This window comes from Lagenorhynchus albirostris, chromosome 2 (genome assembly GCF_949774975.1).
Source record: "Lagenorhynchus albirostris chromosome 2, mLagAlb1.1, whole genome shotgun sequence".
Classification (NCBI taxonomy): domain Eukaryota; kingdom Metazoa; phylum Chordata; class Mammalia; order Artiodactyla; family Delphinidae; genus Lagenorhynchus; species Lagenorhynchus albirostris.
This window is the reverse complement of record NC_083096.1, coordinates 101,022,467-101,040,746: the sequence shown is the minus strand read 5'-3', so window position 1 is coordinate 101,040,746 and position 18,280 is coordinate 101,022,467. Positions and strand designations below refer to the sequence as shown.

At 38.5% G+C, this 18,280-nt stretch overlaps 1 protein-coding gene across 2 annotated transcripts in view; it reads right to left on the bottom strand.

Moving 5' to 3' along the window:
• Window positions 1-309: 309 nt before the first annotated feature.
• DPYD (dihydropyrimidine dehydrogenase) overlaps window positions 310-18,280 on the bottom strand; it is an 810,282-nt gene continuing 792,311 nt past the window's right edge. The window contains exons 22-24 of one of the 2 annotated variants that reach the window (XM_060139525.1): window positions 15,900-16,040; window positions 12,658-12,829; window positions 310-619 (exon numbers count right to left, since the gene is read on the bottom strand). In XM_060139525.1, the coding sequence (XP_059995508.1) occupies window positions 12,659-12,829; window positions 15,900-16,040 (312 nt within the window). In that variant the 3' untranslated portion in view covers window positions 310-619; window position 12,658. Of the gene's footprint in view, window positions 620-11,368; window positions 12,830-15,899; window positions 16,041-18,280 lie in introns of those variants that run through there. The other variant, XM_060139524.1, reaches the window with a different exon arrangement.

Below are 18,280 nucleotides of genomic sequence, written 5' to 3'. Positions count from 1 at the left end.
CATGGTTAATGTATCGTAATTGAGAGATAAATGGCAACATTTTGATGAATAATGTCATTTAATGTCAAAGTTTTCTTTATCATCTTAGAAGTAGCAAGACCAAAGCTTGGTGCAGACTCTGAAATTAGAGGCCAGGATTGAAAAACTCTGCTCAATCTCTTGGCCTTCACCAGACCCTTTGTGACATCCTGACAGACATCCTAAAGCAGGGAGTGCAGGGCTTTCTCCCTAATTGAGTTTGGTGATTTTTTTAAAAAATTAATTAATTAATTTATTTTTGGCTGCGTCGGGTCTTCGTTGTTGCTTGCGGGCTTTCTCTAGTTGCGGCGAGCGGGGGCTACTCTTCATCGCGGTGCGCGGGTTTCTCATTGCAGTGGCTTCTCTTGTTGCGGAGCACGGGGTCTAGGCGTGCGGGCTTCAGTAGTTGTGGCTCGTGGGGTCTAGAGCACAGGCTCAGTAGTTGTGGTGCCAGGCTTAGTTGCTCCACGGCATGTGGGATCTTCCCAGACCAGGGCCCGAAGCTGTGTCCCTTGCATTGGCAGGTGGATTCCTAACCACTGTGCCACCAGGGAAGCCCGAGTTTGGTGATTTTAGCAATGTCTGCAGAGAAGCCAGGCACCTGATTCAGAATGGAGGAGACAGATGGTGGGAAAAGGAAGTGTGGAGGCTTCCTATTTAAAATGAATGGATCGATTTAACAATGGCCAGGATGATGTCATTAAAGGCATCTTGGTGATTACTAACTGATGTTCCCATGAGGTAGAAAGACTAGTGCCCCCCCAGAAATCCAGATATTATGCACGTATCATTTTTAACTATATCTCATAGGAGGAAAGAACAATTGTTTGTAGTAGTTCTATATTCAATATCAGAGTTTAGTTTAGAAACCTAGAAGAGATTCCTAGCTGACCCTTGCACTCTTCTGAGCTTACACACTGTTATAGGATTTTCTGGTGTACCTACCAGTCTCCATCATCGTACTGTGAGTTCCCTGAGGGACGAGCCATGCCATTTAAATCAAAATTTTATTACGGGGGAAAGAATGGTCTTTCCAACAAATAGTGCTGGGACAAATGGACATCCATGTGCAACAGAATGAAGCTGGACTCTTACTTTACACCATCTAAAAAAATTAACTCAAAATGGATCAAAAGCCTAAATGTAAAAGCTAAAAATATAAAAATCTTAGATGAAAACATAGGTGTAAATTTTATGACCTTACACTAGGTAATAGTTTCTTAGATATTACACCAAAAATATAAGCAACAAAATAAAGTAGATAAATTGGACATCATCAAAATTTTAAAAATTTTGTGCTTCAAAGGACACTATCAAGAAAGTGAAAAGGAAACATATGGAATGAAAAGAATTTTTACCAATTGTTTGTCTGAGCAGGGGCTTGTACCTAGAATATATAAAGTACTCTACAACTCAGTATAAAAAACACAAATAACCTAACTAAACATAAGAAGAGAATATGAATAGACATTTCTCCAAAGCAGAGATAAAAATAATACACACAAGAAAAAATGCGTAACAAAAAGCTATCAGGAAAATGCAAATCAAAACCACAAGGAGATACCATTTCACTTTGCTAGGATGACTATAATCAAAAGGACAGATAAGGGCTTCCCTGGTGGCGGAGTGGTTGAGAGTCCGCCTGCCAATGCAGGGGACAAGGGTTCGTGCCCCGGTCTGGGAGGATCCCACATGCCGCAGAGCGGCTGGGCCCGTTAGCCATGGCTGCTGAGCCTGCGTGTCTGGAGCCTGTGCTCCGCAATGGGAGAGGCCGTGGCAGTGAGAGGCCCACGTACCGCAAAAAAAAAAAGAAAAAAAAAGGACAGATAATAACAAGTGTTGGTGAGGATGTGGAGATATTGGACATTCATACACTGTTGGTAGGAATGTGAAATGGTGCAGCAGTGACTTTGGAAAGCAATCTGGTAGTTCCTTAAAAGGTTAAACATAGTTACTACATGACACACCAATTCCACTCGTAGGTATACACCCAAGAAAAATGAAAACATGTCTACGTTAAGGCTTGGACATGAATGTTTATAGCAGCTTTATTAATAATAGCCAAAGATGAAAACAAATGTCCATCAACCGATGAATGGATAAATAAAACATTGGTATATCATACAATGGAATATTATGTAGCCACAAAAAAATGAAGTATTAATACATGCTACAAGTTGGATGAAACTTGAAAAGATTACGCTAGGTGAAGGAAGCCAGTCACAAAGGACCAAATATTTTATGATTCCATTTATGAAATGTCCGGAATAAGCAATTCCACAGACAGAAAGTAGATTGATGTTTGCCTGGAGCTGGGACAGAGAGGAATGGGGAGTGACTGCCAGTAGGTATGGGGTTTCTTTTGGGGAGTGATAAAATTGATAGTGGTGATGGTTGCACCCCTCTGAATATACTGATAGCTAGTGAATTTTATACTTTAAATGGCTGAATTTTATGTTCATGAATTATACCTCAGTAAAGCTGTTAAAAAAATAATCTGTTGTGTACCCAGCCCACAATATGCCAGGCCCTCAACCTGGCCCTGGGAATGCAAATATGCGTATGGCAAGTGCTTGCAACTTAGTGCACTCATAGGCAGATGCATAAGGAGCAAAGATATTATCAGGAGGGAATGATTAACTCTCATGTCTGGGGATGCCCTAGAGAAGAGGTCCCAACGTCTTGTGTTAGTTTTTGAAGAAAGAAAAAAAAATTACTCCTTGTATGAAGAGCAATACAGAACAAGGAAGCAGCACACGCTAAAGCATTAGGGTGTTTTATATATTTTGGTATAGGGTTCATTTTGTAAACTTCTATGCTAAAAAAGGGGAAAATAAAGACGTTTAGAAAGCACTTCATTGGGCAATTGTTCTAGTATTGATGAGAAGTGGGAGGATGTCAGTTCTGGTCGAAAGTGTAGGATGGAGGGAATGGAGGGCAAGGACCACGCAGGGGGCATGTTCATGGAGCCCTCAACTCTGGACCTCTGTGCGTCAGCTCTCTTCATCCGCAGCAGCCCCCCTATAAGGTCTGTTTACTCTTTTTCCACTTTAGAGACAAGGGAAGTGAGGCACAGAGAAGTTAGGTAACTTGTCCAAAGTCTAAAGCTAAGTGGCAAAATTAGGATTTCAAACCTGGGAAATCTGTCTCCAGAAACTGAACTTTTAGCCACTACTTTATTTTGCATCCCCTGAGAAACCTGCCACAAGGCTTGGCCCATCCCTTGTCCTTGGAAAGTGATTGTTGATGGAATGAACCCAGCTCTCCTGTCAAGCCCAAAGAGACTGTGCTAGGAAGCCCTGCCCTTGAGCATGGGCACTGCCACCACCTACAACCAGAGAAGTTGGAGATAGAGGCCCTGGTCTCATGTTTCAGGACAGCTGCCTCCTTCCTTCCTTTTTACTCTTTATAACATCCAGCCAGCAGATCCTACTGCCCAGGGGCACCATCCTGAAAAGCTAATTTAAAAAAATATTTGATATTATATTATAATTTTGTATTATTAAACTAATATTTATTACACACTTTGCACGTGCAGGCACTGAGCGAAGCACTTTGCGTGCAGTATCTCCTTTTGACCTCACAATAGTGCTGAGAAGTTGATCACTGAGAGAGTGGTATATTGGTTAATGGCGTGGATTCAGGAGATAGACTGCATGCGTTCAAATCTCAGCTCTGCCATTTACCGGCAATGAGGCTTGTACATATTGTTTAGTAGCTCTGTGCCTCAGTTGCCTCGGCTCTAAAACTGATGATAATAATAGTACATACTTCATAAGACTATGATGGTTAAAAAGACTATAGGATGTACGGTGTTTGGAATAGTGCCTGGCATGTAGTGCCGACTGGTTAAATGTTAGTTGTAATCTCCTTTCTCCTGAGAAAACAGGCTGAGATTATTAAGTATCTTCCACAAGAAGACACAGCTAAGCGGCAGAGCCAGGATTCAAGCACAAGGAGTTTGATTCCAGAATCTGCATTCTACATCACTACGCCATGTCACCAGTCCACAAGATTCTGTTCACCTGGTATATATCTTCTGTGAAGTATCCTTTGCCTTTCCCAGATGAACTTAAGGATGCATTTATATTATTTCCATAATAGCACGATCAACATTCTATTAGAAGAAAATTACTGTGTATTTCTAGTATTTTTCCATTACTTTACACAGTGGCTGGTATCTACTGGTTATTAATAAATATATGGTGTTCTCAACTCTACTGCTAAATATATCTTCAATCCATTCCTTCATCTCTAACCCCACTATTGCTGCCTTATCAGTTCAAGTTCTCAAAATTTCTTGTTTAAGTGGCTGTAAGGTCACTGTAATTAAACTTTGTGCTACCATACCCATCACCATATGTCATGATATGAGATACTCTTAGTAAGCCTTTGTCTGTGCAATCAAAAGACTACAGTTTCCCTGCTGATAAAATTGATCTGAAAGCTAAATGTATATACACTTAGACCCGATAATTTCATAATTTGGACAGCCCCACCACCTGAAAGTCCTTAATAATTATCACTTGATGAATGTGGAGCTGTCTCTGCTATTTAAGGCATGGTAATGAAGAGTTAATTTGTAAACATCTCCTGGCTGAGTGTAAAAATGGTTGATGCAATACTATTGATAATATGCAAAGTATGGTTTTCTTTACTGTTGCTGTACCAAACAAGCCGTCTAAGATTTTCAACCACCCGACAAATTCCATAGGGGTCTGTATGTAGTAATGAACATCTTCCCTAAGGAAGGTATCTTCTAAACTCTCTGAAATTGACAGTCATTCATTCATTAAAATCTCACTTGATACAGGAACTAATAAACTTCCTTTCCTAAATAACAAATCCTTTACAATGAATAAAGATTAAGAAAACTTCATTTCTCATTTTGCCTCAGCATGAAACCGGTAGGCTAAATTTTATTTACTGCTCAATTACACACTCTGGTTAGGGGCCAAGCAGCTTCAGAATTTTCTATTTACTACAATTCTTTCAGGTTTTTTTCTATCTAGTGAAGTTGTACCTTATATTTTAGTTTTCAATACCTTGAAGCACCTTTTTATACACTTGTTTACAGTTCGAATATCCTCTTTTTGTGAGGCATCTATTTATGTCTTTTGCCCATTTGCTCTATTGGTGGTCTATTTTTTTCTTATTGATTTGTAGGCCTTTTAATATTTTGTAAGTGAGTTCTTTGACAGTTATATGTATTTCAAATGTATTTTCTCACTCTGTGACTTACCTGTTCATACTCTTAATGGTCCTTTTGATGAAAAGAAACTCCTAACTTTTAAAAGTTTTTAAAATTTTTGGCCGTGCCTCACGGCTTGCAGGATCTTAGTTCCCCGACCAGGGACTGAACCCAGGCCCTCGGCAGTGAAAGCGAGGAGTCCTAACCACTGGGCCACCAGTGGGAGTTTCCCAGAAACTCCTAATTTTAACGTTGTCTTTATCAACTTTTTCCTTCATGATTAAGATTTTTGTTTTCTGTTTATTAAATATTTACCACTATGCACCCATCAGATTGCTAACACCCCTCCTTCCAATATAAAGTGTTAACAATGGTGAAGAGGAACTTGAATGCTGCTGGTGAAGTGTAAATGGCTATAATAATTTTGCAAAACATTTCGGTAGCACAAATAATAATAAAGACACACAATTCCTATGATTCAGCTATCCCCTTCCTGGTTATTTCTCAAAAGAAATGCATACATCTATGCACCGAAATACAAACACAAGAATCTTCATAGCAGCATTATTTGTAATAGTAAGAAAGACTACCAACGACCTATATTTTCTTCAATAATAGCATAGATATGAAATCATATCATTCTTATGCACTGGAATACTATACAGGAATAAAAATCATCAAATTACCATTACATGCAATGGCATATATGACTCTCCAAAGGCTAATACTGAGTGAAAGAAATCAATCATTTAAAAAAATACATATTGTGGGGAACTTCCGTGGTGGTCCAGTGGTTAAGACTCCATGCTTCCACTGCAGGAGCACTGGTTCCATCCCTCATCCGGGAGCTAAGATCCTGCATGCTGTGCAGTGTGACCAAAAAAAAAAAAAAAAACAACTTATTGTGTGGTTCTATTTATAGAAAGTTCAAAAATAGGCAAACCAGCTGGTGCTAGAGGTCAGGACAGTGGTTACTTTGCAGGAGAAAGGAAGAGGTCCAAGAAGGATTTCAGAGATGCAGGGAGATTTTTGACTTGGGTGGGAATTAAATGAGTATTGTTCTCTTTGTGGTGTTCCCTTTTTTTTTTTTGTGATACGCGGGCCTCTCACTGTTGTGGCCTCTCCCGTTGCGGAGCACAGGCTCCAGACGCGCAGGCTCAGCGGCCATGGCTCATGGGCCCAGCCGCTCCGTGGCATGTGGGATCTTCCCGGACCGGGGCACGAACCCGTGTCCCCTGCATCGGCAGGCGGACTCTCAACCACTGCGCCACCAGGGAAGCCCTGTGGTGTTCCCTTTGTGTGATAAGCTGAAACTTATGACTTGTGAATTTTTCTGTGGGTGCTATATTTTAATAAAAAGTTTATGAAAATAAAGTTAGCACATAAGACAAAAATCTTATTAAATTTCTTTTTGAGAATATTTGACTCTACATTTTACTGTCTCATCTCCTATATATATCAATGTAATCTGATATTTTTGGGCACAAATGAATGCTTTGTTTTTACTTCTAAGGTCATGTAAATTTCTACTTTAGGCAATTTTTTTTTTTCATATCTTAGGTACTAGATTCTAGCAACACGGAACTATTATGGACCTTACAAATTATCTTTAAGTCCCTTGATAAAGACCTGAAGTAGGACAATGAGAATAGAAGAAGATACAGAAGCACTTCTTATTTCAGAGGTAGAAGTTGATAAAAACTGGCAAAGGATGGGAGGAATGCAGTGGGACAGACTGTAGTTGATTTTTATTCTTTGGTCCATCCGTTTACCCAAATTTGGTAACAACAGAGGCTCTTGATCCTTGCAGAATATATGAGATTCCTATTGTTGCTGTAACTATCACAAACTAAGTTACTGAAAGCAACACAAATCATCTCACAGTTCTGGAGATCAGAGTCTAAGAAGTGTCTCCATTGGTTACAAACTAACGATGGGCTGAACTGCCTTCCTTTCTAGAGGCTCTAGGGGAAAGTCCATTTTCTTGCTTTTTCTAGCTTCTCGAGGTGCTCGAATTCCCTGCCTTGTGACCCCCCCTTCCATTTTTAAAGCCCTAAGTGACCAGCTGAGTATTTCTCGATTGCATTGCTGACATTCTGTCTTTTCTGCCTCCCTCTTCCATTTACTGAGGACTCTTGTGATTACATTCAGCTCACCCAGATTATCTAGGATAATCTCCCTATTTTAAGGTCAGTTGATTAGCAACCTTAATTCAATCTGGTATTTATCCCCCCCCTTGTCATGTAGCTTGATAAATTCACAGGTTCCAGGCATTAGGACATAAGCAGCTTAGGGAGGGGACATTGTTTTGTCTACCACACAACAATATGATATTTTTTATGATACAACAAAGACGATGTGAACTTAGAGCTCCAGGGGTCACACGTGGAACCTGAAAATAAAGCCACAGAAGGCAGAACAGAGAGATGAAGGGAATCTGAGTTCTGCTGATGCCGTTATTTGAAACTCTGGATCCAATAAACACTACCCCTGGGTTTTTAGTTATGTAAGCCACTAACATCCTTCTTTCTTTTCCTAAAATAGTTTGAATTGGATTTTCTGTCACTTGAAATTAAGCTTCGTGACTGATATGGGGCAGGAAAGAAAGGAAGAGCTTATTGTGATTTTATTGGATCAATCCTGAGTGACTAGACGAGGAGCAAAGCTATGATACACAAAGAAGGATGGGAAGAGATGAACTAAGGAGGAGATAAGAGTTGACTTTAGGCATCCGAAGTTAGGCTTTGTAACTGAATATCCATTGTACAACAAGCACTCTGATATACACATTTGAAATTCAGAGAAGTGGGGATGACACATAGACTTTGGAGTCACCAGTCTTTCTCCTCTTATCTTTAATGTAGATGTTTTATGTATGGTGTTCTTTGCTAGGTCCTTGGACTCCTATACTGCTGTCTTTAGCAGAAGAGATCATAAAGTTGCCATGTTCTTGTCTTCAGGAAACTTTCAAAGATTTTTATTTTAAGAGTTAGCTCAGAATAATACTGGAATAGGAGGCATTGCCATTGGCCATAGTTGTTGGTAAGACGTTGCAGTAGGATAAAAATTACGCATGCTGGGCTTCCCTGGTGGTGCAGTGGTTCAGAGTCTGCCTGCCGATGCAGGGGACGCGGGTTCGTGCCCCGGTCCGGGAAGATCCCACATGCCGCGGAGCGGCTGGGCCCATGAGCCATGGCCCCTGAGCCTGCGCGTCCGGAGCCTGTGCTCCGCAGCGGGAGAGGCCACAACAGTGAGAGGCCCGCGTACCGAAAAAAAAAAAAAAATTACTCATGCTTGTAGTCTCAAAAGAGAAAACGAACTTTCATTATTCAATATACCATGCCCCCCCAATCACATACGTGCCCCATCAAAACATCACAACCTATAAGAAGGAAGAGCAAGATGTAGTCTCCCAAATGTTGCAAAACAAACGGGGAATGTAAAAAAAAATTATGGTTAGCTTCCTACAGTTCTGTCCCAAATCCCTAAGCCCTCCCTCTCTGTTTCACTCAGAAGAGATTCTTTTAAAACAGAGAAAATAAGCATTTTTGAGTTTCTTACATAAAGACATGAATTGAAAGTTTCTTATCTTTCACTCAGGTTCTTATATCTCCAAGAAAATATGCAGACTTAACCTTTTCAATAATTGAGTCTTAACATACATGTGTCTTTCTCACACTTGTGTGTGTGTGTGTGTGTGTGCGTGTTTGTGTATACTTGGCACTTTATCTTTGACCAAATACCTAGATTCCATGGAGCTGGATACCATAAAATCACAGAAGGTCAGGAAAGATGAATAAGCCAGCACTAGTAATAGGCAGGTAGATCTTAGTTTCAACAGAAACACATGAAGGAAAATTATTGGTAAGAGAGGAGATCTTGACCCGTATGTTGACTAATGCAAATCTTCAAAAACTTCCAGCAGTGTATGAATTTGAATTCATCAATGGTAGTGGAATAGAGAAGGCAGGGACACAGAAGACTCTGGGTGCTCGCGGAACACAACATGTGGAAAAGCACTACACAAATTCTGTAAAGAAATAACTGCACAGATACATTAATCAATATGACTCACTACTATAGACTATCTACCAGTGACAAGATGGCTTGGTTTCTTTAATGGCACAGCAGTTTATAGTGCATATTAGAAGAACAGTAAATATGAAAACAATGATAGACAATATCAGAGTTTATAAATGCTATAGATCAGTTAATGAAAGGCTAACATACTCAGAGGGACAATTAGCCATGCAAGTTTCCAACCTGAATGGGACTATTCACTTTTAAAATGTCATTTTGTAATTTAAAAAATTTAAGCAGAAAATCTGTACTAATTAATAAAAGAGGTACTATATTAATTAATGTTACCATATTAATTAACCCTTTCAGACAATGGTTATTTCATAGTTTCTTCAGGCCATTAAATGGCACCCTAAGACCACCAAAAGTGAATAATGCATCCCCAAATATTCATATTGTAGAAAAATAGGTAATACCCACTTAGTAAAATAATATGGAAGAGAGGGCATTGTCTGAAAGTCAAGTCAGCTGAGCTTCATTTCTAAATATGGTAATTGGATATATATATATATATATATGTGTATATATATATATATGTTAAGTTTCATTACTGGGATCTTTCATTTTTGTTAGAATTAGCTACCCTACTCTCTCTCTCTTTTTTTTTTTTTTTTGCGATACGCGGGCCTCTCACTATCGTGACCTCTCTTGTTGCGGAGCACAGGCTCCAGACGCGCAGGCTCAGTAGTTGTGGCTCACGGGCCTAGTTGCTCCGCGGCATGTGGGATCCTCCCAGACCAGGGCTCGAACCCGTGTCCTCTGCATTAGCAGGCAGATTCTCAACCACTGCGCCACCAGGGAAGCCCAGTGTAAACATATTTTTAAGCGAACACATTAAAGATTTTCATGAACTCACTGTTAACAAGGGAACCAGTAAGATTTAAACTTGTTCCAGTATAAACATTTTCATTTTAAAATAACAAACATAGGGGCTTCTCTGGTGGCGCAGCGGTTGGGGGTCCGCCTGCCGATGCAGGGGGCACGGGTTCGTGCCCCGGTCCGGGAGGATACCGCGCGCCGCGGAGCGGCTGGGCCCGTGGGCCATGGCCACTGGGCCTGCGCGTCTGGAGCCTGTGCTCCGCCGCGGGAGGGGCCGCGGCGGTGGGAGGCCCGTGTACCGCAAATAAATAAATAAATAAAATAACAAACATAATAGAAGAGACAGAAGATGATTTGTATCCAAAATATATCTTTGTTTTCTAAATTGCTTCACTATAGGATGCTTTTAAGTGAGGAAAAAAAAAGTGAATACTTATTCAATAAGTTATTTAATTAACCTGTATTATTTTGTTTTATCCTCACAATAACCTTAGGAATTAGAAACTATTTTAATACCAGTTTTATAGATTAGGAAGTTTGGTTGTCTGAGGTAACAAGCAATTAAGTGACAGCCAGGTATCAAACTCCAAAGACTGCAATTATCTTCCAACTTTGGTTAAAGCCCAGAGTATGTAAAGGACATATGTTTGGAATAGTAGTGGAGGCTCTTAGTAGGAGAGTATTCAATTCCATTTTAATGAAACTGCATTTAATTTGTTAACACATGAAAGGATCTGGAGGTTTTTATGGTGGTGGAGAAATATGATGGGACATTCATGTTGGCAAGTAATCTATCAATAGAATAGCACTGAAGAAGTGGAAGGAGATGTTGGATGGCCTGTTGGGAGGTATTACAAGAGCTGCATAATACACAGTGGAGGAAAGAACCATGGCAGTTTCTACAATTTAGAGCTGGGGAAAGACTTGGGGAATGTTTTAGTAGTAAAATTGTTGGACATGGTAAGGGACTGCATGAAAGGGAAGACAAAAAGCAGGAGAAGTAACTATTTTGACTTTTGAAATTGAGTTTGAAATGCTTAAATACAGCAAGTGGTCAGATACATGGACAGAAGTCCAACTTGGAGGTATAGATGTTAGCACCATCTGTATAGAAGGGGTTATCAGAGTCAAGAGTGGGAAGAAATCTTAAGGACACCTTCATTAGATTTGAACTAGCTTGATATGTATGACTGACTGTGAATGGAATTTGCTGTAGAATTAACACCAAACTGCTCTACCAAGAGATAGCAAAAGACCGTGTTATTTAATAATGCTTTATAAAATTTTATTTGGTATTATTCAATCATACAGATTTTGTGGTAAATGTGCATTTCTAAAAGTGCATAATCAAACATTTAATTTTTCTTGATCTTGCATTTGTCATAGAAATATGCCACAGATGATTACATAAAGATTCACTACTTATGGATTCATATTAAAATATGCCACAAAGAAGAGATAAACTAATTTATAGGATGCTATTTGCTGATTATGAAAATAGAGAAATACGAAAATATCATTTGGCAGTAACAGAAAATATTTCTTTTTTATTTAATTACTTTCAAAATTCCACATAAACACTAAAATAAAGAGTTGGTAAAGTGATATCACACATTTAATATATATTTCCAATACTACATTTTTCGTTCTTGAATGATGAAGCACATGACCCACTGCTGTATAATCTGGGTTGTGTTCAAACATTAATTGCTGTAATCATGAAGGTTACTATTAGAAGCAGATAGAACAGATCTGTGCACAGCAAAAAAGTGGCTTTAACCAGAGCTCCGTCCTAACACATCTTACTTTGTTAGGAACATAGTTTAAATATTTAAAGAAGAATGTCATGTGGATTCATTGGTGGCGTTTGGACACCCATCTAAGGAGTGAGTGATGAATAGCACAGTGTGATATGAATGGTTACTAAATACTCTCGCCTTCAGTATCCAGCACCAAAAAGAAGTTATTTCAGCGAAAGGGCCTGAAGAAAGTTTCCCAAATCCTTGTTGGCTTTCTTTTCCTGCCACAGAAAATTATTATGTGACTTCATTTGAGCTTTATGGAGCTAATTACCTCTGCTTAGAAACAGAGTTAAAATTAAATGTAATTTTTAATTATAAAATGTTGCCTTGGAAACATTTGCTCATAAGTTAAATTGTACTTTGTTCTAAAATACTTATTTCTTTTACAATTAGAAATCAAAGACAGAGCCCAGCATAGGGCAATTTGGAAACTGTAGTATTAATTGCCACAAAACTGCTAATATTTTTCATAATGGACAACTGATGGTGAACATCCAATTAACTGCTACACAGTTATATTTAACAGCTCTCCTCAGAAAAGAATTATTCTATTTTATGACCATTAACTGAATGGTCACTGGCAGTAGACATTTTTAAAATTTAGAAATTTCTTTAGAAATTATCTTTTTTTATTTAGAAATTATATGTTTGTTTGAATTTAGAAAGAGCTGAGCATAATGATCACAATTAAAAAGATCAGCATAAGTAGGTGACCTCAAGGTCCACAGCAACTGTTTCACAAATCACCTTAAGACACGGGATTCACAGCCAAGGGCAAGCCTCTCTTTGGTTCATAAGGTGTTGTCCTGGAAACCATTCTGATGCAGTCGATAATAGGGCAGACGGAGAGACACAGGGTACAGCCTGTACAAGTGTCAGTAATGGTGGGCAGGTGGGTTTCAGGATCAAACTGGATAGCCTGCGAACAGAAATAAAGAGTCTTGCTGTCACTGCCCACAAAGGTCAAGAATGCCCCCATTTTAGCATCAACGTTTTTTTCCACTGCAGGAGAGCTGCACTTGGAGACAACTACGCCCAGCACTGTGGTGCAGCTATAGCAACAGTTGAGCTGCAGGGAGAAGGAAAAAAAAAAAAAAAAAAAGGACAAAAAAGAAATGCCTTTAAAATTAGAAACACAACGTTTAAAATTCCTTAGAGGTATTTTTCTCTCTTTGTGTGAGGAAAATATTTCATAACATAGTAACTCTCTAGTGTCCTGTGTTCTGAGAAGAACACAGGTCTTGTCAGTCTGACCATGACTGGGCAGGTGTCAGCTACCTGAGGGGGGCAGGGTGCTTCCACACCTTGTCCTTCTCACACTCATGGTTCTCGGCAGTGGAGAAACGTCACTGTCAGATGGGGCAATGAATGCACTTGTTTGGATTTCAAATTATGTGTGTAGTGTTTAGAAGAAGGCAATAGGAAAAAAAATTAGCTTAAGTGCCAGCTTTCAGGTTTGAGGATTTCCAAGCTGATTCTAGGCATTACCCGACCACCAAGGGGAAAAATCACTGAAAGATGGGAGCCTGGACACCTGGCTTCCTGGTCCTGGCCTGACACTCCTCAGCTGGGAGAACCAGGATAAGGCTTCCAGCTCTAAAACTGCTCAGGATTTTGAGAAATTCAATAATTTATTCCATTTTCCCCCCCTCCCTTCTTTCCTTCCTTCCTTTCTTTTAACATGAAGCAATCTATAATGTGCAATGAAAATACCTAGTGTGAAATTTACAATTGAGATTTTTATTTAAAGTCATGATGATTATTTGTTAAAGAGAGAAACATTTGTTTCCAAATGTTATAACATTTGTTATTTGGAAACAACATGCAAGAATTTCCATCTAGGGGAGACTTCAGGGTAGATACGTGGGGGCAGAGGCGACTTGAGGACTTGTCTGGAATCTTGCAGAACAATTTGATGTTTTACTCAGATGGTGCACTAATTTGGAGGAACGAGCTAGGGGGCTGAGCAAAATTATGAGGGTCATTAAGCCCCCGCCTCACTCCAGATACTCCTTGAGGCCAGGTCTGCAAATCTTACATTTTGAAATAATTACTGAATTCTGTTGTGGTTTTTTTTCCTGTGTCATATACAACATGCTATATAATCCAATTCAAAATATTTTTTATGTTTAAAATTTTCCTCCCCCAAATGAGGCTACTTGTAACTATAATTTTTTTCTCTTTTATGCACATAAAAATGGTCTCAGAGTAAATTATGTCAGGCTGCTTAATATTTTTTAAAAATTTCTGATCTTTAAGGAAACAACCATATATCTGAACAAGAACTGTAGTTATGACAAACTATTAGAAAATTTGTCTAAACAAATTGTTGCTATGTTTTGTAAAACAACATCTCAGATGGCTGTTTAAATGAGTAAAAGCTATTTCTCTTCTTTATGTACCCTTTTATAAATAGAAATCCAAGAAACAATTGATGAAAATAAAATAATACTTATGTTTTAGAAATCTTAAACTTTGGGCTTCCCTGGTGGCGCAGTGGTTGAGAGTCCGCCTGCTGATGCAGGGGACATGGGTTCGTGCCCCAGTCTGCGAGGATCCCACATGCCACGGAGCGGCTGGGCCTATGAGCCGTGGCTGCTGAGCCTGCGCGTCAGGAGCCTGTGCTCCGCAACGGGAGAGGCCACAACAGTGAGAGGCCCGCGTACCGCAAAAAAAAAAAAAAAAAAAAGAAATCTTATACTTTGAAAATTTGCAAACATGTAAAACTTTTCAGTTGAAGATTTTGATTTTCTATTTTTTATCCTTTAGAGACATAAGAGTCAAAGGACTTTTAAAATCTTTTTAAATGTATAATTGTGATTTTTTTCCCCTCATTAATAAGATTATTTTTGCTAAAATTTTACCAAGGCTAGAATTCCAAGGTGGGAGTAATAACCTCTAAGATTTAAGATGTTAGAACCCTGATGCTGTGATTTTAGTGATGAAACTTCCTCACTTATCTCTGATTGGTTAATTAGAGAAAAGAAGAAATGAAAATGAATGTGATATGATTAGCATTTTCAAAGTAACTGTTAGAGACACTTCTCAGATAGAAAAAAAAGTGATACAAGGGTGAAAACTTGGTATAGAAGTAGTGTTAAATTAAGGAAGAAGAGATTTTTTAAAAATTAAAATTATGTCTGTCATACCTGTATTAGGTGATCAGAAGAATATGTAATATCGTACCACAAGCAAATAGGAACTTTCTCCAAGCTGAATAAGGTAAATGAACTACAATTTTTAACAATGGCCAGTTTATCTAATTTGAAAATTCATTAATCATCTTAAAGGGATTTTATTTTACTTTATTATACTTCTTTATAGCTTGAAATATTTAATGAAAATAATATTATTCTGTAGTTTTTAGCCTGAAGACAGTTGAATGCCCATTTTTTCTTTATTGTTCCATGGCAGACTCTCAGCTGAAGGCTGAGGAACTGGGAAGAATCTCTGGATCATTTCATGTGGTAGGAATACAACTTGTTGACTCTTCCAGCTATAGAGGAATTTCTGGTCCCAACCAGCCCATCTAGTTGGTGGGAAAATGCTTTTTCTTTCTAACTGAAGCTCAATCAATACTGAATGCAAGAGCATTCTCTTTTGGTAGAAGGAAGCAAGTCCTTTCAGGGTCATGGCAATAAATTGTAGCTCTTTTCCCTCTGCATGAGAGCATAATTCTTCCTCATGGGCATAATTGTGTGAATTTCTTTTTTTGTTTGAATTCTTCCTTCCAATTTTATGAGTGATGAAATGATACTAAAACAGTACTGTGCACTGAATGGTGGCATCGTTAGTATGAGTTATGGCTTCCCTTTAAAAAAAAATCACTATGTTATAAGGGTAAGAGGACAGAGAGCTATGTCACTGCTGAGTAGCAATGTTTGGCACGTCTGGTCTGAATCCCACACTTTGTGACAGAAGATGCTTTCTGCTACAAAAGCCAAGAAGAAACATGCCTCACAGCATCCTAATTGCAGCAGGATTCTTACCTGGTAGCCAGAGTCATTACAGGTCATGTAGCATTTGCCACAGCTGATACACATTTCTTCATCAATCACAGCCACAACTTGCTCTACGGTGCTCAGTTCACCAAATGTTCCAAGGTACTGCAGTGCTTTTCCAATCACATCCTGAAAGATAGGCACTGAATTACTTACAGTGTTCATTGTAAAACATTACCATGTGATGATTAGTATCTGTCCAAATTTCCCTGTTTTTATAAAATCCTGCATTATATAACTTAGAAGGTTTTGGATACTGTAGTTCTCACAGATATACTTTTTATAATTATAGCTTACATATTTCTGTCTCCTGAAAGATGGGCTTTCTGTATATATCTAGCGTAGAAACACAAAACCTAACTAATTGCATTCATCAGGTTTTCTACAAATGATCTAAATCAGTGTTTCTGTGGACAGAAGAAATGACACCCTTTTCAGTGGTTGTGGCTTCCTTTTTCTCAATTTTGGACTTTGAATGATCCAAAAGTAATGAAAAGTGACAAAGGGTAATGCACTGATACTAGAAAACTTTAGATTGCTAGGAATGAGGGGAATAAAAATGTGGACACTATGCATTTATAGCACTGCATTTGGAGTCTAGATTTCATTTAGAAGAGTGCTTTGATAGCATACCCACCTGTCATGTCTTGAAGAGTATATTTCACGATTTAAAAATTCTAATTTATGTTAATTAATTAGGTTAATTTAATAGCTAAATAAGATGCTCTTTTACTATTAAAGAACTAGGATTTTCTTCATTCACCACTGAAGATTTTTCATGCTGTTACACATTGCTTTGTTCTTCATATTAATTGGAAGTGTGCTTAATATGTGAAGCACAGAAGATGTTTCATCAACAATAAGAAACACTTTGTTTCATAAAACAGAAGAATGTAACAATGTTTGTAAAATTAGTATGCTGTCAAGATTTTCTGCTTCTGTTTTTAACTTTTAACAAGACAATCTTTTGTTTGAATTCAAGGTCCGTCTTCACATTTAAAGCCACCTTCCTATATTCTCTATGGTATCTTATTTTCTATTCTTTTTATGACCTTGGTTACCCTTTTTTACTCTATTTTTTCCCGATTTCAGCTCTAAATGACAATATGCTCATGACTTTGAGCTTTTTAACTGAAACAAAGCTTACATAATTATATACCATTCGTGTGTCTCTCAAAAAATAAGGTGATCAAAAACTTACTGTCTTTACTATTTTCTTTTCAGTGTGTTGAAGGTATAATTTCAGTGATACCACAGTCTGTTTGTAGAGGGGGGGCACTTGATGTCCAAATCAATATCTCCATTCTGAATTTCTCTCACAAACTTAAGATCTACTTTTATCAGCTGCATGATAAGCACTGTCATTAGAATTTGGTATGTCAAATTCACCCCTCACCGAATTTTTCATCAGCATCACAAAACTGGATCTTCCTTCTGATTTCCTTAGTCTTACTAACACTGTTAGGATTTCTTCAGTCACTGAGGCTTGAAATTTCAGAGCTGTATTTCACTCTGACTTCTCCCTACTCCAAGATCTCATTAGTTGCCAAGTCTTCTGAGCTCTGGATCTGCAATATCTTCTGAATCCTCTTTCCAAGTCTACTGTAATCTTTAACCATTACTAATTAATTTCCCATTACTTCTAATGGAGTTATAAGAGCCTACATGTCTCATCCTCTTATTCTCCCTTTCCTTTCTACCTTATGCAGTGTTGTCATCTTCATCTATGCTGTAGAGCACAGCTTAAATGTTCTCACTACCTTACTCAAAAATCTGTTGAATTAAATACAGTTTCACATTTAAGTCTAGCATTTAAGGCTTTCTACCAACTAGTCTTTTTTGGTCTTATTTCTCACTTCCGAACACCATGTGCTTTAGCTACACTGGACACATGCCCTACGCTGAACACACTTGTCAGTCAACTCCTCTGGCACCTAATTTTATCTTGAGTCCTCTGTCCAGAATACCCTTCCTTCCCATCTTCACTTTGAAAAATCCTGTCCATCCTTCAAAGACATCTCACATGCCACTACTTCCTGAAAATCTCCTTAATTCTTCCTTCTCCTTTCTTAACCAAATTGAAGGTGTGATCTCCCGCTTCTTCATTCTCTTCTTCCTTTGTCTCCTACATCTTTTCCTCCTGCCCTTTTCCCCTCTTCATCCTCTCTCTCTCCCCCTCCTACCAATGCAATGGCCTAGAGTGTTTTATCTATTATGTGGAACGAATGGTTACAGATTACTTTGAGTTCTTACTATGTATCAGGCCAGTGCCATAATTTTTAAGCATTTTCTCATTTAAATCTCACACATTTTATAGAGGATGAGATTATTGACATTTAAGGTATAAAATTAAATAAATGATGAAGCAG